Below are 25150 nucleotides of genomic sequence, written 5' to 3'. Positions count from 1 at the left end.
CAGGAGAGGAAAGAAAGAAGAAAGGAAAATGCTCTAAAGCTTCCCAAACAGTAAGAGAAATTTAATCCAAGTCAAGCTGCAGATTATCATGAAAATGATGCTCAGGCCTTCTAATTATTAAAAACACTCCCTCTCTGGTATGAATGCTATGAGTGGCCTGACTGGACACAATTCACACTAAAACCTGCACCACTGAGATTCCCCCAAAATGAAAAATCCCAAGAAACAGACTGAGAACAGCCATCCACAAGACTCTATAATTACACACTCATCACAGCACCCATCACCAGGGATCTCACTGTGCTGTGAGGAAAAATGATAAAAACCATTTTTGCTGGAGGGATCTGTACAGGTCAGAGTAGAAATCCAGGCTTTGCCAGATACAACTGTGGACAGAGGTGGGAGGGCAGTTTGCACAGGGTTCAAACACTAAGGAACTCTAAAATGTTCTAACGGAAAGACAGTGATTGTCTTTAACATACAAGTCAGTACAGTCTTTCCTGGGTATCTGTGAGGAGTTGGTGCCAGGACCTCCTAGAAATACAAAATCTGTGGATGCTCAAGTTCTTCACAGAAACTGAAGTAGTATTTGCATATAACCAACATATATCCTCCTATATACTTTAAATCATCTCTAGATTACTAACATACCAAACACGATGAAAATACTATGTAAATAGTTGTAAATACAATGCAAATAGTTGCCAGTATGCGGCAAATTCAAGTTTTGCTTTTGAGAATTTCTGGGGGTTTTTTTGACCTGTGGTTGGCTGAATCATAATTTTGGAACCTGGGGCTACATGTAGGTGGAGGGACAGGGCAATTGTATATGCTGTAAATCCTAAAAAGGCTGGAGGTGCTGAGCATGAGGCTGCAAAACCTCTCCAGATCCTCCGCCTCACATTTCACTAAACAGAGGGCAAGAGCCAAGAACCATCAACCTGGACCTCAAGCACAGAGCAGAGGGACCTGAGTTCTACTCCTGACCAAGTGACTGAGTGACCCTAGGCAAATCTAGTGTGTGTTAGGCTCTCAATCATGTCCACCTCTTTGCAACCCCCTGGACTGTAGCCTGCCAGATTCCCGTCTATGGGATTTTCCCAGCAAGAATACTGGAGTGGGCTGTCATTCCCTTCTTCAGAGGATCTTCCCAACACAGGAATGGAAGCCTGGTCTCCCACATTGCAGGCAGATTTCTTTACACAGTCCATCCCCAAATCAGTCTCTTTGCAAAACTGGCATAAACTATCTCCTTTCCTACTTTGCTGAATTAGTATAAGGAGCAGATACGAAGCCAATCTGGAAACAGCTGAATCCTGCTCAAGACTAAGGGACTGCAGTGCCGTTCCAACCACCTTGGCAGGCACCAAGAAGCTGCAGCGGGAAGCTCACAGCAGAACCTGAGTTGCTGGTAAGGTGATGGCACGTTTGTCTAAGGGCTGAGACGAGAAAGGACCAAGTGGAAACCCGAGGCAGTAAAGAGCGTATTCTCTGCCTCTGGAACAAAAGTGGTGTGAGATGGTCAGACCATCACGTGAGTCTGGATGTAGAAGACAGGTTCTCAAACTGAGACATGACCCCAGGGAACAAGTATGTAGAAGGACGTGGACAGACTTCAAGTTGGTCAAGTCCCGTACGCTCAGGCTTTGCTTCATGGTTATGCCAGACCACAGTGCCCACGAACCACAGAGACCACGCCTGCATCTGCCATCTCGCCTCCTTTAGGGGCACCAGGGTCAACTGGCATGCAGGGATAAGCACACAACAAGGAGAAGCTTGAAATGCTTTGATACTGGTACCTCAAAAACCCTTGGCATTGTATGCTGTGAGCTATTTTCAGTCTGAAATTTACAAAACACAGATGGCCGCTCACAGTCAGCTCCAACCTGACCAGTTTCTGCCCCTTTGCCATTGGGCTTTCCACACTGATCTTCTGGCTCATGGACAAAAAAAGTAAAGTCATGTTTTTCATTCTGGCCAAGGGCATGCAACTGGCCTGGAACCTCAAAGGCTGTGAAGAGAAAAAGGCCAGTGGCAGCTTCGTGTCAGGCAGGATGCAGTCTCTTCCTGCACAGCCTGCTGCCCTTCCAAGCCCAGACAAAGTCCTTCTGGCTCCAAAAGGCGGCCCCACCTCCCACACTCAGCAGCCCCTCTGAGCTCTGGGGACACTGTTGACTACTGACTAGCACCAAGGAAAGGTGTGGATTGTGTAGGATGGGGTGGGGGAAGAGGGGAAAGCAAGTCGTTCACGGAGGGCCTCTGCGCCTGGAGTTGTGTGATGTGTATATGACATCATTCTAAACTGTTCACTGAGCACCCACAGCACGAGGCCAGTGATGCTTTTATCTGCATTGTCGCAGGTGAATCATGTAGGTCAAATATGCCATGGTGCAGGGAGCAGAAGTCACTCTATAAGGAATAAGTTGGGCATATCCTCATTTCACAGATGAGGAAACCGAGGCTTTAAAAGGTTTTAACATATTATGCAAAGTTATATAAGTAGTGAGTGGTAGACCCAGCAGTCTACCCAGCTCTGTCTAACTTCAAGGTCAGATAATTTCCCAACATTCTAATCTATGTTCACAATCCAATGAGAGTATGTATATTCCCAGAAAATCAAGTGATTTGGTTTTATCCCTATGGCTAAAGTTCAGTCCCTTTGACTTCCTCTTGATCATTCATGTCATTATTTGAAAATAATAACCAAGTCTTAAAACTCCAGGTTGTTCTCAGAGAACCAGAGTTGGATAATGGCTCGAGATCTGGTTTCAGTTCAAGGCTTCCCAACTGTACTTGTGAGACGGGGAGAGAGGATGCTAATGTTTTTGTTAATGTTTTATCAGCCAAGTGCTCTGTCCTCAGAGTTCACAGCCTTGTCGGGGGACACACACACAGGAAGCATCTGGTTGCCGAGTTATGAGCTGTTGCTCATAACTCAGGGCAGCTAGTGCTGAGGAGTGGGAGTTATAGCTGGGACCAAGGAGGCCCTCAGAGGCTCTCTGGAAATTGGGGCCTCAAAGGATAAGCAGGGCAAACAGAAGAGCAGGATGGAGGGAGAGTGTGCTAGGCTGAGGGAACAGCATCCCCAAAGGTGAGGTGAGCACCTGTCTGGGAGATAGTGGGGGGTCAGGGTTCCTGTGCAAAAGGTACAGGGAACAGGTGGAGGGGGCAGGGGGAGAAGGGAAGGGGCAGACCAAGAAGGTCCCCAGGTGGCCGGTTAAGGAGTTTGGACTTTAGAATTAGCACAGCACCTAGCATACAGTAGGAGAGTTTGCGAGAGTGAAGTCATAGGTTACTTAGGGACGGTGGAGGACAGGGATGCGATAGGCTGTCCTTGGCTGCAGAACACGCAGCTGTCGGTGAGTCAAAAGACTGTGTCCAGGGTGAAATGAAACTGAAAGTCAAGCGGACAGTCTGGCTAAGGAGCTTCTAATAGGCAGAAAGTGGTGTGAAGCGAGGCAGAGGGGACCAGGGCCTTCAGAGCAGCAGGAAGGAAGCAAGCAAGGAAGGAAGCAACCTCTGAGTTATGGGAATGCAACCACAGAACATTTTCCAGGGTGCTTAGCCCCTCAGAGGCAGTGGGGGCCAGCAATCCACACTGCACTCTCTTGCGGGTGGGGCCTGTGGCTTGCCCACTGAGCCTGGTGTGGGGCAGGCCCTCAACCGATACCTGTGGAGTCCTTCAGAGCTAAACTATTATCACCAGGTTAGCGTGGATAAGCTCAGATATCCAGGGATAAGAGGACAAGAGCCACCTCCTAAAAATACACCAAGACAGAAATGCCCAGCTTGTTTTAATTGCCTAAGGTCTTCATCCTGGGTGACTCCAGGGCCAGGCCTGTGAAATCCACAAAGTCTGAGTTTCCACCCATCCCCAGCTCCCAGAGTTTGCCTTAACCTATAGCCCAGCCTGTTTCTCCCAGACCAGGACCCTCTCAGCTTCTGCTGATTCTGCTCCAGACAGAATACCAGCCCACCCAGGAGACAGAAGGTGGCATTTCCTGAGCCCTCCACCCTCATCTCAGGAAACAAGCCCCGTGACCCCCATCTTGAGGCCCTCTGGAGTGCACAGAAGCACAGGGGCAGCCTTTTCCAGTCTCAGGCTGAAAGGGAGCAGCCCTGGTGGAATTCTGATGTGCAACGGGCATGCACTAAAAACAGTTCTTAGGAATTTTCAAGACTAACCAAAAATCAACGGTGAAAACAAAGCATCTACGCTTTTCAGAGGCAGCCACCTCACCTTCATATTTTTCTTTTGACTCCTTCCACATGGAATTATGGCCAAATCCCAGTGGACAGAGGAGCCTGGTGGGCCTCAGTCCATGGGATTGCAAAAGTCAGACACGACCTAGCAACTAAACCACCACCACTGCCTCCACATCCAGTGGTCAGTTCTCAAGTCAGGGACTACACAGTTTGAGACCACCCAACAGAGATGCCCAATCCCCCCATTCAACGAAACCCAGCCACAGGTCCCACACTGACACAGAAAGCCAGGAGCAGCAGGGGGCGGGGGCAGGGGGGGCCTGGTAAGATGCATTCAAAGGGAAGAGCTGCCTTCACCCTGCACCTTGGAAGTCCAGTCAAAAGCTGAATTCTGGACCCCAGAACTGCCCAACATCCCCTTCCTGGTCCTAACAAATGATGAATCCCTGTGCAATGCCAAGCTCAGCAGTATTTCTGACCCTGAATACATCAGGCTCTCACAGCTTCCTTCCCCTGCCTCATCCTTGACCCAGCCTTTGTCCTTCCATCCTTCCCTGCCCTGCTGCCTTGAGCTGAGGGTGATTACACACCCTTGGGTGGCCCAAGACAGGTCTGGTTCACCCTTGTGGTCCTGGCATGATTATTAACAGCATCCCCTCTTCGCTCTCTAAGTGTTCCAGTTTAAACAATCATTTAATGGTAAAGTTAAATGGTCACCCCACCCACACCGCACTTCCTCCAGGACTATTTCTCACGATGTTTATCTTTAATTACAACAGGCGGCCAGATCTAGAAAGTGGAGACTAATCCAGGCTCCATCCAGCTTCCTCTCCTTCTTCCCTTTAAATCTGACCACCCCTCATCTTGTTGTGGAAGAACTTATTTAAGCTAGCAAAAACACCAGCAGGCATTCTACAGACAGTCGCAAGATTCAGGTGTACCCAAGCTTGGCTCTAAGGTTTCTGTTCAGTTCAGCCGCTCAGTCGTGTCCGACTCTTTGCGACCCCATGAATCGCAGCACGCCAGGCCTCCCTGTCCATCACCAACTCCCAGAGTCCACCCAAACCCATGTCCATCGAGTCAGTGATGCCATCCAGCCACCTCATCCTCTGTCATCTCCTTCTCCTCCTGCCTTCAATCCTTCCCAGCATCAGGATCTTCTCCAATGAGTCAGCACTTCGCATCAGGTGGCCAAAGTATTGGAGTTTCAGCTTCAACATCTGTCCTCCCAGTGAACACCCAGGACTGATCTCCTTTAGGATGGACTGGTTGGATCTCCTTGCAGTCGAAGGGACTCTCAAGAATCTTCTCCAACATCACAGGTCAAAAGCATCAATTCTTTGGCGCTCAGCTTTCTTTATAGTCCAACTCTCACATCCAAACATGACTGCTGGAAAAACCATAGCCTTGACTAGACAGAACTTTGTTGACAAAGCAATGTCTCTGCTTTTTAATATGCTGTCTAGGTTGGTCATAACTTTCCTTCCAAGGAGTAAGCATCTTTTAATTTCATGGCTGCAATCACCATCTGTTTCTGTTAGTCAACTGAAAAAGGAGGACATCTAAATAGTTGTACAGAAGGGGAAACCAATCTATTGTCCAGGAAAAATAGGACTATTTGACTTCAGATGGGCCATCAGGGAGGTCACTCTGCGTGTGTTGACAGCATCCCAACATCCTCACTCCTATGCCTGTGCAGACAGCAAGGCCTGGGACCGGGGTATCATGGGCCAGCACTTCCCTGGCTTGTTCATGAGGTAGCACTGAACAGGCAGGATGGTGGATGGAAGCAGTGAACGTGCAGCTGCCACATGACTCCATGCCTCTCCCTCTTCCCTCTTGCCTTGGGCTTCTCTCCTCCTTTCCTCCCCATCTAGACCTTTCATTTCTTAAAAGCACCTTCAAACACTGAGAGGAGTTCAAAGATTTTTCTCATACACATTAAATTTGTTGCCCACTCTGATAAATGGAAGTCTGGGAATCTTTTTGTTTTCTTCCCAAATTACATTTCTGGATAAGAATTATGCTTGGCCCTGGCATTTTATGATTATGTAAGTGTGAAGTTAGTTGGAAAATCATTTGATGGAATACTGAATTATCAACAAAAATCAACTATTTCAGGTAAAGACAGAAAACATTTGAGAAAAAGTCTGAGCACCCCAAAACTGTCTGTATCCAAGGATCAGCCGATAACCAAAACCTTGGGATGGTCCAGGCTGACCAAAAGAGGCATTCAGTTTTTGCCTCAATGAACTTTCAGACCCAAAGTCTCAAACTGGGAGTTCTTGAGCTGAATCTGGTGTACCATTTGGAGTTTTTTGGCCAGCAGACTTAATCACCACTATTTTAAAATCAGGAACTCTTATATATATTAACAACACAGATTTATGGCTTTTCTTGGGGGAAAAAAATTCAAACACCTGGCAACACTGGGTTCATATTCATGCAAAATAAACAAGATCATCAAAAACACCAGTTAAGAACCAGGACGCAGATGGGTGTTCCATCAACTGTTCTCCATCCTTTTGTGCCACAATCCATTTTTAAACCCTCAAAAGCTTGTATTACTTCCTGGAGGCATTACCTGAAATTACACTGCTACAGGCTAGATTCTGAGTTCCTGAATCACAAATGGTTCTTGTGCCTGTTACAAGATGTTACATTAACTAGATGATCCTCTTTGCTTTTGAGAGCCTAACCAGACGTTCTCTTGTTTAAAAATAAAAACCACTCAGTATCTGATCCCAAATGTGACATGGCACGTGGACTGGAGACTGGGGCTCCTCTGCTCTGTCCCTGTAGGTGGCTGCCGGGCACCTACACCTGCAGCTGATCCAGGTATTCCATTTACCCACATCTCTCTCCTGGGTGGTGGCCTTCTCTGCACCAACAAGTCCTCAAAGGTTCTCTATACTCCTTTCATACAAGATGTATTGCTTGATCATCTGTATCAGGAGTCCCCAACCTCTGGGATCTAACGCCTGATGAGCTGAGGTGGGGCTGATGTAATAACAGAAGTAAAGTGCACAATAAATGTGATGCATTTGAATCATCCCCAAACCACCCCCTCTACCCCCAGGCCATGGGACAATTGTCTTTCACAAAACTGGTCCCTAGTGCCAAAAAGGTTGGGGACCACTGATCTGTATGATGCCTTTAACCTCTGAAAGCAGCTGAGAGGATGTGAGGTGTGAGTAGAGAGGTGGCCCAAAGGACCAAGATCACACTGTGCTCTACCCAAACTCTGCTGACATCTTGGCAGAAGGAAGAGGTGGAAGAAATGCACCACCTCTGCTTCAGCTCCAGTCATTCTTTCTAAAAACAAAATATGATTCCCCTTTACACTTTTACCATGCTTAGACACTATCTTCCATGTTGAGAGCTGAATACCAATGAACGATAGTCACATTATTAGGAACATGAAAATCTCATTCACTGCTGAGCCAAGTTAGAGCACTAGAATTATATTCCTTTCTTTACAGTTCCAAGTTCATGATTCTTGGATCCAATGAGATAAGATGGTCCTAGCAGTTAGGGAAGGGTTTCCCTTGCTTATACTGTGTGCAGACCCTGGGCTTCATTTATTGAGGGAGGCAGTGTTTCCTTACAGGGCCAAGGGGGAGCAAGGGGAACCAGAGAAGTAGCCTAATGGACTGGCACTCACTCCACACTGTCTGATAGTAATGAAGCCCCATGAGCAGCTCCCTGACCTCACATTTCTGAAGCCCATCTGGACAGCAAGCCTCATAATGAGTGTTCACTATAGAGGCATGGACAGGTAGATTTTTATATGGGAAGCAATTCTGGTTCCTTGCATCTTCTTTTACAAACAGTGGTAGAAAAAATCTTGAAGACAGGAATGCTGGGGATGGCTAGGTCCCTAGATCAAAGTGCTCCTATGGGCAGCTCCTGGATGTGGGGGGTCAATTCTGCCCGCCTCCAAACAAAAGATCATAGGAATGCTCTATGATTAACAGTTAATGGCCCGTAGTCATCCAATGCAACGGTAGGAGCTAAGAGGTTCATTCTAAACTCCTGTCCAGGTGAAATACCTGATATTTCTGCAGTATCAATTCTGCAGTCAACTTCGAGGCAGAGGGCCTCAGGGCTGACTATCCATTTCAACCACCTGCAGAAATGTAGTCATGTGGCTGAAATGTGTGCCCAAGGTGGCTGTGGAGCCATACTGAAATTCCCCTCACATGGAGCCAGTCACGCCTCACTCAGCCCTTTTCACACACTGTTTGTCACAGAAAGTCCCTCTTGTACGTGTGTCACCATGAATCAGCTATGCTATTTTGCCTTTTTTCCCCAGGAAGATGCTTACAGATAAGTCTTTTTTTGCTGCCTGGATTACAAAGGAGGATTTCTCAAGAAGATGTTTATCTGGCAAAAGAAACAAATAGTAATGCAAAGAAGGACAGTCCTCCCAGCCTGTCATCCTTTGCTGGGCCTCTGCCAAGCAGGGCCCCCAGAGGAGCCATCCAGGGTGGTGGTCCTGCCAATGAGGCTGCCAGCTTCTGGAGCACAGGGTCGAGTTTCTCCCTCCTGCTCAGCCAGGCCCACGGCCATAGCCTGCCAGGGAGTTTTCCGTCTGCGAACAAGGCCAGGTCCATCTAAACATGCTTCCTGGAGGCTATACCTGCACAGCAAACCCCAGTGCCCTCCCAAGAGACCTTTCAGAAGAAAGACAGAAACATCACACACACACACACATGCCTTAGAATTCTGACAGCAGACTGTTACACTGAGGCTGACACGGGCGCAAAGTAAAGTTCCCAGTCCCTACAGTAAAGCTTCTCTGAGGCTCATCCAAGGGAAACCTCTGAACAGCAGCAGCAACTTGGAGTTTGCATTTTGGGTGTTTGAGTCTTTACTGAATTCCAACCGCCCATCTCCCTCACATTATGATCTCCTTGAAAGCAGGAACCATGTGACCGACCTCATAATTCCTCAAAGCTCCTAATCTTGTGGTTCACACAGGATGAACCCAATAAAAACTGAGAATAACAATGCCACGGAGTGTCTCTAAAAAGAAAACAAAAGCGATTTCTATAAAAACACCAGCGACGGGCCTATGGACTTGTACTTAAGAACTGGTTAACACATTGTTCAGAAAGCCCCCTCTTATTAAACTTTGTCATGTATTCAGTTAAAATCTACTGTGTGCCTGGCACCTGGACTGCACAGCCCAAAGTGAGCATGCAACCTGGCCCTGCCCATCTGCCCTCTCATTTCCTCACTCATTCTTCCCATGACGTGTGTCAGGCACCATGCCACGGATCTTACTGATTCAGTAGTGCCAGAGGACTCACACTGCCCAAGGTGACGCAAGAGCTGATGTGAGCCGTGTTTTCAGAGAAGGTAAGTCCCCCACACGGTCCCCACCAGGACATCATCTCAGCCTGGGTGCTCAGCTTTCAGGAGCCTCCCTGACTCCATGACCTTCAGATGACATTGGATATTCACAACTTCCCCGGGGGGCACAACTGTCAGAGAAGAAATAATTACATTTACAGTAACACAGTTCCACTCGGGTTTTCTGTATGCAGCTTTTTCCTTTTAAAATACATTTTCCCAATGTTGCCATTAAAAATAATAATCTTACAATATTTTTATCTCTACCACAGAGCAGATATTTTTCTCTCCTTTTATTAGTGACTCCTGAAGGGGCTACATCACTGCTGCTGGGTTACACAGGCTCCGCAAAAGCAGTCAGCCTTGTCTTCTAACTCCCAAGGATGAAGGAATACAGGGTTTCTTCATCAGCCACTATTTTAAAATCTCACAGGTTTTTCTCTCTTTACTCAGATTTAACTCTAATAGAAACTGACAGGTTCAATCTTGGTTAATTTTTTTAAAAAAATACAAGAACAAGAGCCAAGAAATTCATCCTCAGGTGTCAGCAGAAAGATGAAAATCTACTCTCTTTCATCTGCAAGTCCTAGCTTACTCATCCTGAAATGATGGTGGTGGCAGAGTTACCTTATAATACAGCGTTTCATGCCTGGTGAACAATGGACCTGAATTTATCTGGGCTTTAAAACCTTCCAGACAAGACTGCCACATTAACATCCTGACATAAGACAATCTGGAGAGGGATGGAAAATGTCACTTGGCTAGAAGTTAGAGCTGCGCCTGTCTGTTTTCCTCCCTCATATAAACTGATTTCAGGACAAGGAACTTGAAAACAAAATGACACCATGAGTTCACACAACCTCTCAGCTCCAAATCCAGAAACGAGCACATGGAATTTTTTTTTTAATGATAAATTTTAAATGATATTTACCAATGAAATGGTTTGCTGACTGGGTTTTCTTGAAAATAATGGGGGTGCCTGGGAAGGGGCGGTAAGAGAGGATAGATAGGGATAAAGATGAAGCAAGGTTGGCTCAGGATTGATAATTACTAAAACTCCATGAATATTATAATACTAAAGCACCTGGAGTACTACATGATTCTGTCTACCTTTGTCTATGTTAGAAGCTTTCCAAGATAAAACATAAAAAAATACATATTGGGAGACTAGCAATGTTTAATACAGGAATACTGAGTTAGGGATAAGGATGGCCAAGACACACTGTTTAGTGAATAAAGAAAGATGCACAAGGGTATATAAAGTATGAGTCTACTTACACATACACCACTGATAAATCTGTAGAAAATTTCTGGAAAAATAATCACCTTTGTATACTGCTTGAATTTTTAATGAAAAGGTATTACTCATATTTTTTTAAATTCAAGGAATGCAGCAGAGGGAGGAAAATAGTAGGGGTGAAAAATGAGACAAACATCTCCATGGACAAGAAACCACTGGAGCCAAGGGCTGACGTCCAGAAGCAGGTAGTAGTCAGAAGTTCACTCTCAGTGGGGCACTGAAATGCCCGCCAGGCCCCCAGGCAGGCTCTCGGTGTGAAACAGGGGACAGGCGCCTGCCCCAGCGGTCTGTCCTCCTCGTGTCCCCCGCCCTTCCTCCTCTGCTGTGATCTTCTGCACACAAACCTTCCGCCTCTTTGAGCTCCTGGTTTCTGACAGAGGCACCTTAGCATTTCACTCCATTATTGTGGACTCACTGTTTTCTCCTGGTAATACTGTCAGTTTCTGTTTTGCAAATACTTTATTTTGCTTCTCCTGGAGAAGGCAACGGCACCCCACTCCAGCATTCTTGCCTGGAAAATCCCATGGCCAGGAGAGCCTGGTAGGCTACAGTCCATGGGGTTGAAAAGAGTCGGACACAACTGAGCAACTTCACTTTCACTTTATATTGCTCAGAGTATATAGTGAAAGTATAAAACCAGCCTGCATAGATTCTAAATTCCTGATGGTGCTTTTCTCAGGGGATGGAGAACACAGAACCCTAGCTGCATGGAGTCCAGGAAAGAAAGTCTCCAGCCTTTCTGTCTTCCATAAAGGGAGGCAGGCTTATATAGCAGAAATTTCTCAAACATAGGAAGAGGGTACAGATGCTGTTTTTGTTGTTGTTTAGTTGCTAAGTCATGTCTGTCTCTTTGCAATGCCATGGACTACAGCCTGCCAGGCTCCTCTGTCCATGGGATTTCCCAGCAAAAATAATGGAGTAGGTTGCCATTTCCTTCTCCAGGGAATCTTCCCAACCCAAGGATCAAACCTGTGTCCCCTGCAATGGCAGGCAGATTCTTTACCACTGGCCACCCAGGAAGCCACGACAGATGCTGAGAAACCAAAATGCCAGCACTAATTATGCTAAATTATCAGTTGTTCCAGCTTTACATACCATGAGGGAGCTGAGCCTCACAGGGTAAGGTCACAGAACTAAGTGCATGAGTGGGAGTGAATAAAGTTGTTATCACAAATAAGACGTCCTAGTCTGTGCCAGAAACACTGTCTAATTTAGCCTTCAATCAACTTCACCATATATAGTATTATACAGTATTGCTATAATCTCCAGGTCTCAGCTAAAGAAACTAAAACTCAGAGAGGTCAGGAAACTTGCCCAAGGTCATACAGCCATGAGTGGCCGAGGTGATGTCAGTCCACGTCCTCCCCTCCTACTTCTGTGCTAGTCCTCACTTCCTTCCCAACATCCCTTCTCCAGTGCTAGGAATGGGATGAAGAGGCCTGAAAATAAGTTAGACATTTTTATTTCAAGCATCCGGACAGAGGTTAGGCTGGCACAAATGCTATCAATAAAAACCACAAGACCTAAAAACGTAGTAGTGTAGACATCATTAAAATATTAACCACAAAAGCAAATTCCTGCCTGGTGTCATTATCAGCACCAGGACAGGATTCGCCTGCTGCTTCTACCTCATGGTGGGTTTGGGCTCAAACCAGCACACAGCCAGCCAATGGAGCCAAGAGAGAATGAACCAGAAGCCCGTGGCCCCCGTTAATAAAGCCACCATCCAACAGCTCCTCAGGCGGCCAGCCTCAAGACAGAGTGACCACAACCAGCGGCTGCTACCCCAGCTCCTCAACACACACACTCTCAGTCACTCATGCCAGGCTCTGCAGGAGCCCTGTGGCCTGAAGCTAAGCCACTGCGGGCTGCCTAGCTCCAGGGGCCTACCCAACTTCCCAGGCCGCAGTCTGGCCCTGGTTCCTGCAGAGGGGTGGGTGAACCTCAGGCCTGCTGTCTCCTGAAGACTCTGAAGGCTGCCCCTCAACCTCCCACCTTCCCACTGGTTTCCTGCTTTCATACCCTTTGTTCCCATTCACTCAAGGATCTTATAGAAAAGCCAGATCACTTTCCATTGCTAAAAAGCGGGGTTCTACTTGGAAGAAAAGTTATGAGCAACCTAGATAGCATATTCAAAAGCAGAGACATTACTTTGCCAACTAAGGTCCGTCTAGTTAAGGCTATGGTTTTTCCTGTGGTCATGTATGGATGTGAGAGTTGGACTGTGAAGAAAGCTGAGCGCTGAAGAACTGATGCTTTTGAACTGTGGTGTTGGAGAAGACTCTTGAGAGTCCCTTGGACTGCAAGGAGATCCAACCAGTCCATCCTGAAGGAGATCAGCCCTGGGATTTCTTTGGAAGGAACGATGCTAAAGCTGAAACTCCAGTACTTTGGCCACCTCATGCGAAGAGTCGACTCATTGGAAAAGACTCTGATGCTGGGAGGGATTGAGGACAAGAGGAGAAGAGGATGACAGAGGATGAGATGGCTGGATGGCATCACTGACTCGATGAACGCGAGTCTGAGTGAACTCTGGGAGCTGGTGATGGACAGGGAGGCCTGGTGTGCTGCGATTCATGGGGTCGCAAAGAGTCGGACACGACTGAGCGACTGAACTGAACTGAACACTTGAGTAGGGGCAGAACTGCCAAATGTAGAAAAAAAGAAGGGAAGAAAGGAAAGAAAACCAGCAGGATACCCAGTTACACTTCAATTTCATATAAACAATACTTGTTTTGTGTAAGTATATCCCCTTACAATATTTGGGTTATACTTACATAAAGCAGTTGTTTGTTGTTTATCTGAAATTTATTTAACTGGGCATCCTGTATTTTAACTGGCAACCATATCTGTTGTGGGTGGGGTAGAGTAGGAGGTATACTGAACAACAAATCAGCTGGAAAGGAAAGCACAAACGGAGCTATGATGATTAAGGGTGGGAAGGAGGAAACGTTCTCTACCCAGAGTCTCTTTTACACCAGAAACTTTCAAGTGTTTTATTTCATTTGAGTGTTTCAGCAATTCTGTGTATTAGACATATCTATCCCCACTTACAGGTGAAAACACAGAGGTTCAGAGAATCAGCTGACTTACGTAGTGTCACATGGGTAATTTGTGAAAGGCAGGACTATAGTCCATGGTTTCTGAGTATAATCTGAGTCATTTCTTCTATGTATGGCTGCTCTGCCAGGTGATATACCCTTACGATTTTTATAGGTTATGCACAAAGCGGGTCTAACAGTTTTCTTTACTTTTCCAATTCACTCATAAGGAAGAAAATGCTCAATGGCATCCTGGATTAACACATATTTGAAACACAGCTATTTATGACTAGAAAGCACTAGACCCTTCTCCACTTATTCCAGCTAATCACACTGCCCAACTAACTAGAGTTTCCTAGCAAAGAAAAAGAGAAAGAATCAAGAAGGGAAGGACAATGTTCCACCCAAGATGACCACTGCTCCCCAGTTTTCAGATGAGGAAAGTCATGAGACATTTGACTCAACAAAATCTTACAGGGGGGCCCAAGAGGAAAAGGCTCCTTAATCAAAATGCTAGCATCCCATGAGACATCATTTTCTAGAAAACACAGCTGATGTGGTGCTATGTTTGGGGCGGAATGGGGGGGGGGTGCTGTTTTTTTAAAAAAGCTATTTGTCAAAAGTACAGTGGGAAATACTTTCTCTTCCAGCCCCTCAATCTTCTAACATTCATGGCACACAATCAAAGGGAAACAGCCATAAAAATGACTTAATACGTGCCTTTTTTGAAGTATAGTAACTCTCGGACAAGTGACTATAAAAATAACACAGCTGAGAAGGTCTAGATTTATTTCTGCTTAGTGAATTTCCAGATCCGAATGTGCTCTGTTCATCAGCTAAGTTTGCTTTTGTGCCATTTGGTTTCTAAATTTTCCTTTCTTTGTACAGATGCTAGCAGATTCTGTTTATGATAAAACCTTGCCCACCTCACAGTCCACAGGCCAGTTCCTGGGGGAGGACCAGGTGCCTACAGAGGAAGGCAGACGGCCACGGGGGATTCCCCACCAGCTACACCAGCCGCGTCTACGGAGATGGGCCTAAAGCTGTTCTCGGGGGCCTGGCTCTGCCGGCCCTGGTTCAGGCCTTGTTTACCCCTCTGCCTGCATTCCCCCTCCCTACAAACACTCACACGCAGGCACAGACTCCAGAGTGGCAGACAACTAACACTCGATCTCTGGGGCCACTGGAGCCTCTGGTTTTCTTACGGAAGATGGCAAAAAACCACGGTTCCCTGCCCCGGCCACCACCAAATGCTCCCCGCCTCAGCATGAGACAGAAAGCAAGCATCAAATTACTCAGAGCCGGTAGGGACAGATCAGCACAGGGCAGTCACTGCAGACCTAATTATCAGAGGTCTTCAGAAACATTTCGGCTGGAAGGGGACGGAAGAGGGGAAGAGCAAGTAAAGGACTTTTCATTTCTGTTGCTTCTGACAGACTGGGCCCTACAAACAGGGCATCTTCTGGACTTTATCACCAGCCTGGCTATAGGTCTCCTCTGTCTCATGCCATGGTGCAGAATACAGGATTCTGAAGATGCGGAAAACTCAATTTCATTTTGAATCTAAAATCTTTCAAAGGTTTCCTTTGAAAAGCCTAATTAAATTGATTTTCGGTTTCACTGTTTCTGAAATCTTCGATGTACAGAAAAGATAAAGTTTGGCCAATACCATTTAAGTTAAGCGTGATCAGGTTTTCATCTGTATTACATGAGAAAAATTCCAAACCAGGGCTTGAAGGCCTCACAGCTCTAATTGTACTTAATAGTCAGCCTGGTTTAACGATCGTTGGGTCACGGGCCCTGTGTAGCAGTGAGGAATTCACCAGCTGACAAGCAACCTCAGGCTGAGCAAAGATGACTCGGAAATGGTGAGGGTCAGAGGGCTGGGATCACAAATGCCAGGGCTGGAGGACGGTGGTCTCAGAGCGCACCTGCTCCCACCCTCAGATGGCAAGGCCAAGCGTGGGGACCAAGCTGAGACTAGCACATAGGCCATCAGACTCCTGGCTCAGTGTTCCTTCCATCTCCTCCCCTGGTTAAAACAACACCCACAGACCTAACACACGCCTTGTGTGAGGGTGAAGGGTGGGGGTGGGATGGGGTGGGGCTATGCTGCTATGAGTACAAGGGCAGGGGTTTGCCCAAAGTCTCCTCTTCCCCACGCACAGCAGAGTAAGGGGCTCTACTGCGTGACTCCAGGGCAACCTGTGAGAGGATTATGTAAGGGAAACAGCCCACCTGGCCCAGGAGTTATTGACTCACTCAGAGGCCTTGCAGGAATTTCCTGTTATGTGATCAGGGTCTTGCAAATAACTACAACCAAGCTGAGGCTGTCACTCTCCTCTAAGAGGACATGCATGTTCTTGAGTCACTAGTTTGCCCTGCGGCTCTCCAAAGACTGGGCCTGGCTCTGAGAATGCCCACTGGGAGTCAGCATGAGGGTATGCACTGAGAACCAAGGGTGGGTCAGCTCACGGGGCAGCAAAGAGGAACAGTCAGCAATGTGGAAGTCTCTGAACCCAGGGTCATAGGCCTGGTTTATAATGAAAACCTACAGGTGCTTCAGCCTTTCCTTCTCTTTTTAAACGTTTTTAAATTGTAAGACATACATTACACACAAAGGAATACACGCAAACACACGCACAGCCCCTCAAGTGGAGCGCAAAGCACTGCAGCCAACCAGGGGCAATGCCCACCCGGGTCCACGCCCCTCCCACTCCCCCATCCACTCCGCAGGTAGCTGTCCCGCTGCCGTTTGGGACCATCATCCCTCGGTTCTCCTTATGACATTTACCACTTGCATATACATCCCTAAACAGCACAGTTTAGTCTTGCCTATCAGTGCACGTGGGTACCTGTCTGCTCATTTTTATTTCAAGTACTCAACTGGATGAATATATTATATTTATCCATTCTGCTGTCCATGAGCATTGAGCTGTTTTCAGTTTGGGCTACTACAAATGATGCCACAGTGAATACTCTTGAACGTGTCTCCCGGTTCTCAGTGCTGGAGTTTCTCTATGCTGAGCACCTGATAAGGAAAAAACTATATAGAGGAACAAGAACGCACTCTTGACTTGACTGGTCGATGCCAATCTGTGCACGAAAGCTGTGCAGCCTCTCCCTCCCTGAAAAACACTGACAAACCTGCTCCCCCTTACACAGAGGAGGGCTTGCTGGTGACTCAGAGGCCAAGAAAACTTAGTTCATCATCAGACAAGCAAGTTAAAGCTGCATCTCGACACCTCCAGTGTAAGACAGAGCCGGAGATTTTAAAATTCTGAGCTGAACCAGAACCCAAATGGCTGGGCTTTCCACAAGAAAAAATGTCACCAACTCTCCCAAATGAATGAGGTAAGTAAGCATCTATGGTCTTGGTGCAGACCCCGCTGCCCAAACTATTTACTATAAACAATAAGTACAAAAGTGTCCCCAGGATGTTCAGTGCAGAAAGACGGAGACCCATCGATCCCCTCTGCGGAAGGTGGGGGGTGGGGGTGGTAAGAGGCAGGGAGGGTTCCTGGAGGCTGCAGGCCAGCTGTTCCCACCCACCTGTACACCGGCTGCATCTCCCGTGCTATGCCAATGATGGCGCCTGGCAGGAAGTTGTCGAACTCCTCAAACAATTCCCGGATGTTGGTCTTGTACTTGAGGTCTAGGTCCAGCTGAATTATCCGCAGGATCTCTGGAGGAAAGAACAATACAACAATGAGACAGGGACATACCTCCTGGGAGGCTCAGTCATTAACAGAGAATGAAGTGAAAGGTGCAGAAAGGGTCCCGGATCATTCTTGCTATCACCAAAGAACGCAATGGCGCCACCAGAAACAAAGGCCCTTCATCTCCCAGCAACCCGACTCACTAGAAGCCTTCACAGAAGAAGACAACTGCCTTATAGCTTCCCTCCTGGTCGCAGACACACACGGTAAAACTAGGTGACCAAATTCTCGAGCTTAGATGATTGTCTTGGTGCTTCTCTCTGCGGTACAGGTAGTAAATGAGCCATAAGTCATTGTTGCCTCAGCTTCTTATTACTATTTTTGCAAACCAAGATATGAGTGGGGTTAGCATGCTGACCCAGACAGAACCAGCTAAAAGACCTCAGATCCTGTTTTTAATCCACTGTCTGAAAGACTAACTCAGCTATAATTAGACAGACACCTGGCTCATAAGAGCTGTTTGCTCCCGTTGCCCGCAGATGACTGAGGAGCGAGAAGGGAGGAGAGAGGTGCTGAGCTCATTCTCCATCCTTCATCCAATGGGCCTATCGGAGTGTCTGGGCCGGCAGCGCCAGCAGGGGATCAGACACCAGGCTGACTGGGCCCTGCCCTCGGGGAAGGACACAAAATCAGAGAAGGGTACCTAGTGCTGATGTGACATGGAAGAGGGGCCTCTCGGGGTCAAGTGAGGATGGACAGTAAGTACCCTTTTCTAAGGGAAGCCCTGGCCTGGGAGTCAGACCACGTGAGAGCAGATTCCAGTTCTGCGGCTGAGTAACTCTGTGATCCTGGGCGGATTATTTCACTTCTCTAAGCTTCAGTTGTTTCATTTGCTGACGTGCATATGATGTGATGTGCCTGGTGAGGCTGTGATGCCGAGAAGACTACATAACAGGTAGGGAACATCACCCAGGCTGTAGGCGCCACAGGAAGCCAGGGTCTGGAGAGGAGGGAACTTGCTAGAGCTTGAGGCAGTCAAGGAAGACTTTTAGCAGACGAGGAGTGGTGAAGTAAGAACACCAGGTGCCCGCCTTGGCTCTCCACCAGCCCTTCACCAGCCCAGATGCAGAGCATGGGGCTGTCAGGACCCACGACCCATGGAGACTCCCTAAAGACAGGGACTCCATCTTTGGCATCTCAGCCTCCACCCACTCATAGTGCAGGGCTTGGCATTCAGTAAATGCTCAGGAACAGCTGTGGAATTCAACAGCCATTACCTAGTTTATGGAGAAATCACAGCTTATGATCCAAGAAAAGCTGATTCAGTAGTCCCTGTTCTATTTTCCTTTGTGACGCAGAAACAAAACCTTAGTTGACATCCCATGTGAGTTTTTTTTTTCCCCCCATGTGAGTTTTCTGAGAAAAGTAGGTGAGCATCCAGCTGCCCAGGTCAGAGGGCAATGGGCTGCTTCTCGGGCCTCTGTGGGAAGTGGGTGGAGAAGAATGGGCCCCAGGCCAGTGTGGACCCTGCGACCAGCTTTCCTTCTCACTGCCCACACACGCATAAATGTGAGCAAAACTGTTGCCTCCTGCATTAAACACAGCAATCACAATAACCACCACCTAGAAGTTGGGAAGGGTCCTGGAGGGCAGGAAGCCCTTGTGGGAAGGGTGATGACCCTGGAGCCTGGAGGGCTGGAAGCCCTTATGGTGACGTGGCTGCCTCCTGAGAAGCTGCTCCAAACCAGGACGGACAAGAGAGGCCACAGGGCAGAGTCTCGGGGCACCTGCTGCTCTCAGAGGTGATCTTCAGGAAGGACACTCTCCCAGGAGAGAATGTCTAGGCATGAGCAGCAACCATCAAGACGTCATGATGGGTGGTCCCGCCGCACACACCCGCTCCAGCCACTTCTCACCTGTCTACTGGTGCATCCCCTGCACCCCAAGTTCCCTCACCCAAGGTATCAGGCAGCTCTTTCACAAGATAGAGCACAGCCCTCATGAGACAGGGGCAGGGGGGCACCATCACCCAAGCAGAGAAAGCACAGTATCACGGGAGTGGGGAGGGGGGAGGCCTTAAGGATCTGGTGCTAGTTTCATGGCGTCCTCAGGGCTGTGAAAGAAGAGGAACCCTCATTCATGGCCCTAGGAGACTTCCAATAATATGAGCGATGGTCTCAAAAGAACAACACTTTCTCCGCGTGGTTTCTGAGTGTCCAGTATTATTACACAGGCAATGGTTTTAGTTCTCAAAACCACCCAACATAAGTGGAGTTATTCCCACGTTTAGATGAAGGACCAGAGGCCTCTTGTTATAGTTCAGTCACTAAGTGGTATCTGACTCTTTTCAACCCTGTGGACTGCAGCATGCCAGGCTCCTCTGTCCTTCACTATCTGCCAGAGTTTGCTCAAATTCATGTCCATTGAGTCCAACCAATGCTATCCCACCATCTCGTCCTCTGCAGCTCTCTTCTTCTCCGCCCTCAATCTTGTCCACCATCAGGGTCTTTTCCAGTGAGTAGACTCTTCACATCAGGTGGCTCAAATATTAGAGCTTCAGCTTCAGCACCAGTTCTTACAATGAATATTCAGAGTTAATTTCCTTTAGGACTGAATGGTTTGATCTCCTTGCTGTCCAAGGGACTCTTCAAGCGTCTTCTCTAGCACCACAATTTGAAAGCATCAATTCTTCAGCACTCAGCATTCTTTATGGTCCAACTCTCACATCCATACGTGACTACTGGAAAAACCATAGCTCTGACTACACAGAATGTTGTCAGCAAAGTGATGTCTTCGCTTTTAAAGGTTAAAAACATAGCCCAAGTCCTTCAACCAACAAGTGTCAGAGCTGGGATCTGAACCTAGGTTGGCTTGACTTGAAAGCCTAGCATGCTCTCCCCAGTAGCCCCTGATTCTGCTCTGAGGAGAGAGCAGCTCCAGGGAGGCAGATTTTGGCTCCAGTGCTACCCGCACAGGGGCTGGGAGCACACAGACGTGCCAAAGACCCTGCGGAGTGACAGCCTGGCCAAATGGGAACTACGTGGAGGCCCCCCACATAAAAGCAGTTCACTGTAAAGAAATTCCTGAGAGAGGCCCATTCAGCCTGTCAGTCAGTCATTCTTCCTTGAAAGCCTACCGTGTGCTGTGTGTACTCTCTGGTTTTTCAAGATCATCTAAATCCCACTTAATCTGCCTGAAGCAGCCGGAAATGCCTCCTTCCCTGGGCAGAGCTCAAGGACATGAGGTGTCTCTTGAGGAGACACAGTTCCTGCACTTAGCCAGAGCCCTGGCCTTGTCTTAATACACCCCTCAGTAAATCTGAGCACCTTCCCAGTCCAGGGAATGACTGGGAGTGAACTTGGAAAGATCACACACAGCCATAAGATATGTGGATTTGAGATGCTTTAATATATTTTGTAACTCCGCCTTGGTAAAGCACCTTTCAGGAAGGGTTTGCTTAAAACTGGGAACACGTCTTTAAAGAGAGCCCTCACCACATGAGGTTGCCTGATTAGGAAGGAAAGAGACAGCAGTGCCAGCATGAAGTGACCCCTTCACGCCAATGTGAAAGGCTGAGCTGGTTGTCACCTTTCAGATCGAGGCAGGAGGACACGCCCTTCTATTCAAGCAGACCGGCCGCTCCCTGAGCACAGCCTGCTCTACCGTGTAGGCAGCTGTCCAGGCAGTTGTCCTTTTATGCAATTGTGAAGTAAGATGCCAAGTTGTAAATGTCGCTGCTGAAAAGAGGAAGATGCTTACCAGGAATGCTGGAATTCATTAGGATGAGATTTGATTTTTTTTAAAGGGCCTGGTTTCTCTGGTATTTGATATAGTCAACTCTCTATGGGAATTACATCCAGAAGGTTTTACACATAATGTTGAAAGTTGTGCTGAGGATGAAACTAGGGTGATACGTGGAAGTGGCAACCAGTGATGGCCCAGAGAAGATGCTGGTTGGAGGATAGCTGCAATGACAGCAGCAGGACCACTGAAATTTAAGGTACAAATGAATGAGATAATTGCCCCCAAAACAAAGAGAAGATGCAATCTATAAAGCATGGGGGAGGATGCCTGAGCAAAAGGAAGACTGTTGCTTAGTCGCTAAGTCATGTCCGACTCTTTATGACCCCATGGACTATAGCCCATCAGGTTCCTCTGTGCATGGGATTTCCCAGGCAAGAATACTGGAGTGGATTGCCATTTCCTTTTTCAGGGGATCTTCCTGACCCAGGGATAGAACCCATGTCTCCTGCATTGGCAGGCGGATTTTTTACCATTGAGTTATCAGGGGAGCCCCAAAGAAGGACTGCTGCTGCTGCTGCTGCTGCTGCTGCTAAGTCGCTTCAGTCGTGTCTGACTCTGTGCGAACCCATAAACAGTAACCCACCAGGCTCCCCTGTCCCTGGGATTCTCCAGGCAAGAACACTGGAGTGGGTTGCCATTTCCTTCTCCAATGCATGAAAGTGAAAAGTGAGAGTGAAGTCACTCAGTCATGTCCAACTCTTTGCGACCCCATGGACTACCAGGCTCCTTCATCCATGGGATTTTCCAGGCAAGAATACTGGGGTGTGTTGCCATTGCCTTCTCCGAAAGAAGGACTAGTCATCTACAAAACACAAAAGAATGGCTAGCATCTAAGGCTGGTTGAATGTCCACCATGTTAGAATTTCATGAGAAGACAGCAAAAAGGTAGAAGACAGAATAATCTAGCATAACAGATTTGAAAAGAAAACCCAATAATAACTGAGGCCAGTGTACAGATGGAGAAACTGAGGACCAAAGAAGGAGGAGGACCTGTCAGGGATCACAGTCCAGCTAAGTGGCAAAGCTGATCTCAGAACTCAGGTCTTCTGACTCCCTAACTGACAGCCCCCCTCCCCTGACTCCCAGCACAAGCCATGAAATTCTAGGGAGCAGAAGTCACTGTGTAATGGGCCAGAAGGTTTTATACAAGACTCACCAGGCACCCCACACAATTAGCTCGTGAAGGATTCACCTATTATCCCATGAAAATATAAACCTGAAGATAAATAAGCAGTAGCCAATGAAAGAAAAGAGATTTCTATGATGCCCAGTTTGTAGCCAACTTGTGGGAATGGGAAAATGGCTCTCTGTATTCTCACATTAACATTAGGCAGGAATTTAAACAAATCCTTTTAGTTGCTAAGTCACATCTGACTCTTGAGACCCCATGGACTGTAGCTCACCAGGCTCCTCTGTCCATGGGATTTCTCTGGCAAGAATACTGGAGTGGGTTGCCCTTTCCTTCTCCAGGGGATCTTCCCCACCCAGGGATTGAACCTGGGTCTCCTGCATTACAGGCAGATTCTTTACCTTCCTTGCAAACAAATCTTTACATTCCTCTAAAAACACACCTTGAGCTGTGTTAAATTCAAAAGGGGGGTGGGAACCTGACTCAGTGCCTGGTGTGAGAGACACAGCAACCAGGAGTCCAACACTGTCTGTTCCATGCCTAGCATCCTCTGTTCCAATCAAACCTGTGCATCCCTGGGAATGCGTTTGCTGCAACATCCAATTAGTTGGGTGAAGGGCATTTCAACCAGCCCCTCAGACTTAGTATCTGTTTAAATCACAAAAACTGAAGTGTCAGTGTGTGCCTAGGTCATGTTCTCAGGTAGGAGGAGGCCTGGCTCGTGTGTTACGAAGGGGCCAGTGTGAGCACCTCGTGTTCTAGAAACACGCTTGTGGCTGGTCGTCCTCCTCAGATGAGTTCAGCTCCCTGAGGCTGGTGGCCCAGGCCTTTCCGTAAAGGATGGCTCAGCAGCTGGAGCTTTAAACGCTAGTGTCCATGAAGATGACAGCCCCGGTGACCTGGCCTGGGCCACTCAAGGGAACGGAAGAACTGCTGCCTACAAGGGACAGAAGGTGGTACAAAGGTCACACAGGACTGATGAACGTGTGATCACAAGACAGGATCCACTGAATATGTCAACTCAAGCTGGGCAAAGATGCTCAGAACCTGGGTGGCTTTCTGGTCTAAGACACTTCCTCTTGAGCCTCAAGTCCAGAGGATAAAGTAAACAGTGGGGTGCCATCTTCACAAGGGGACAGGTCTGCCCGCCTCACCCTCTCATGATCCAGTTACAGACTAACAGAGTGGTACCACCCGGTTCTAACAAGCTGGAAAAGGAAAGACAAGATCCCAAGTGCTGGCTCAAAATGTGCTTTCAAGACTTTCAAATCCCCATTACCGCACCACCCTGACTCTGGCCGGTACTGAGGAGGTTCCGATTGTTGTTTATGGGGTTCAGGAGGTCCACCCCTGCTTCTGTGTCGGAGGTCCCGAGCACCAGCCTGGCTGGACAGTAGGGTCAATTCCTCGGCACAAGTGCCTGCAGAAGGCAACGTCCACGGCCTTACAACCAGTTGGGAGGTTCCCAAGTCAACATTCCCCACTGGAAACTGGCTTGGGACAGATCAGCATCCGCCTCCAATTAAGCCGGCCACAAGGCATGTCATCTGACCATGGATGGAATTACAACCCAGGGTGAGTAATTAAGGATAGCCCCAAACAAACAAAAGGATTTAAAAAAAACCTCCTTTCCTCTCCCCTCCCTTCTCCTATCCCCAGAAACAATAGACACATCTTAACACATACAAAATAACAGAGGTCAGGAAATGCTGAAGAGATAAGATGTGCTTGGTTATGTAAGCACTGGCTCCCATCCTGGGCAGCAGACAGGCCTTCTCCTGGGCAGATGAACCACGCAAGTGCATTCTCTCCTCTTCTGAAAGCTCTGAAAGAGCATCACGGCTTTCCCAGAGATAAAGATTTACAACACATCAGAGGGCTTTCACCTCAGAACATCAGCCCAAGCTTTCCACTAACTGGGAGGGGGCTCGGGGAGGAAGGGAAATTATGACAAGCCCGAGATACTCAGGGCGTCATGAGCTGGGGACCTGGAAGCAGCTGCTCTGGAAGAGGGCCCTTTCTCACTGTCTGCTTGGCAAGATTGCAGCAATTTGCCACCTGCTTTATCACCCTCTGGAGCTTGTTAACTGCTGCTCAGCAGCACCTCTGACCTGCAGGGGTCAAAGAGGAGCTGAAAGGGGTGGACACTTCCTCCAAGGGTAAGAGGCTCCTGACCGGGGAGGGGAGGAGAGAGTCTGCACGTGTCACACCAGCCACACCAACCCAGCTTCTTTTGCTAGAGGGTGTCAGGCCATGCTTGATGGAGGGGCCTGCCATCATGTTGCACAGACCCAGCTGTGTCCCTGAGGGGGCCTGAGAGTGGAACAGGCTGGGGTGGTTCTCACATCCAACAGGTGGTTCTCACATCCAACAGGGAACTTGGGCCCCCTCCCAGCAGGGTTTTTACCCACCCTGCAGAGCTCCTTTTCCATCCGTTTTGCCATGCAGGGCCCAGCTGCAGGACAGCTGGCTCACTATGGGCATAGCTGGCACAAAGGAACACAGTGGAACATGCCAAGGGGCCAAGGGCTCAGGCATGGGGCTGATTGCTGGGGCTCCTCCGGCCTGGTCAGCCAAATACTTCCTCCCTCCCTCCCTCGGGACGCCTGTGCCAGGCCCATGCTGGGGCTTTACAACCACTGCTTCACCTCAC

The 25150-nt window shown here is 48.0% G+C and overlaps 1 protein-coding gene and 1 long non-coding RNA gene across 4 annotated transcripts in view; one reads left to right on the top strand and one right to left on the bottom strand.

Moving 5' to 3' along the window:
* XXYLT1 (xyloside xylosyltransferase 1) overlaps positions 1–25150 on the bottom strand; it is a 180254-nt gene that overhangs the window by 61560 nt on the left and 93544 nt on the right. For all 3 annotated transcript variants that reach the window (XM_027957138.3, XM_060419314.1, XM_060419310.1), the window contains exon 3: positions 17458–17590. In XM_027957138.3, the coding sequence (XP_027812939.1) occupies positions 17458–17590 (133 nt within the window). The remainder of the gene's footprint in view (positions 1–17457; positions 17591–25150) is intronic.
* On the top strand, positions 9465–15576 carry LOC121816669 (uncharacterized). The gene is made up of 2 exons (XR_006056326.2): positions 9465–9570; positions 14794–15576. It is a non-coding gene; the product is annotated as an uncharacterized LOC121816669 (long non-coding RNA).

Source organism: Ovis aries, chromosome 1 (assembly GCF_016772045.2).
Source record: "Ovis aries strain OAR_USU_Benz2616 breed Rambouillet chromosome 1, ARS-UI_Ramb_v3.0, whole genome shotgun sequence".
Taxonomy (NCBI): domain Eukaryota; kingdom Metazoa; phylum Chordata; class Mammalia; order Artiodactyla; family Bovidae; genus Ovis; species Ovis aries.
The sequence above is the reverse complement of the archived record's forward strand: the minus strand, read 5'-3'. Positions and strand labels throughout refer to the sequence as shown.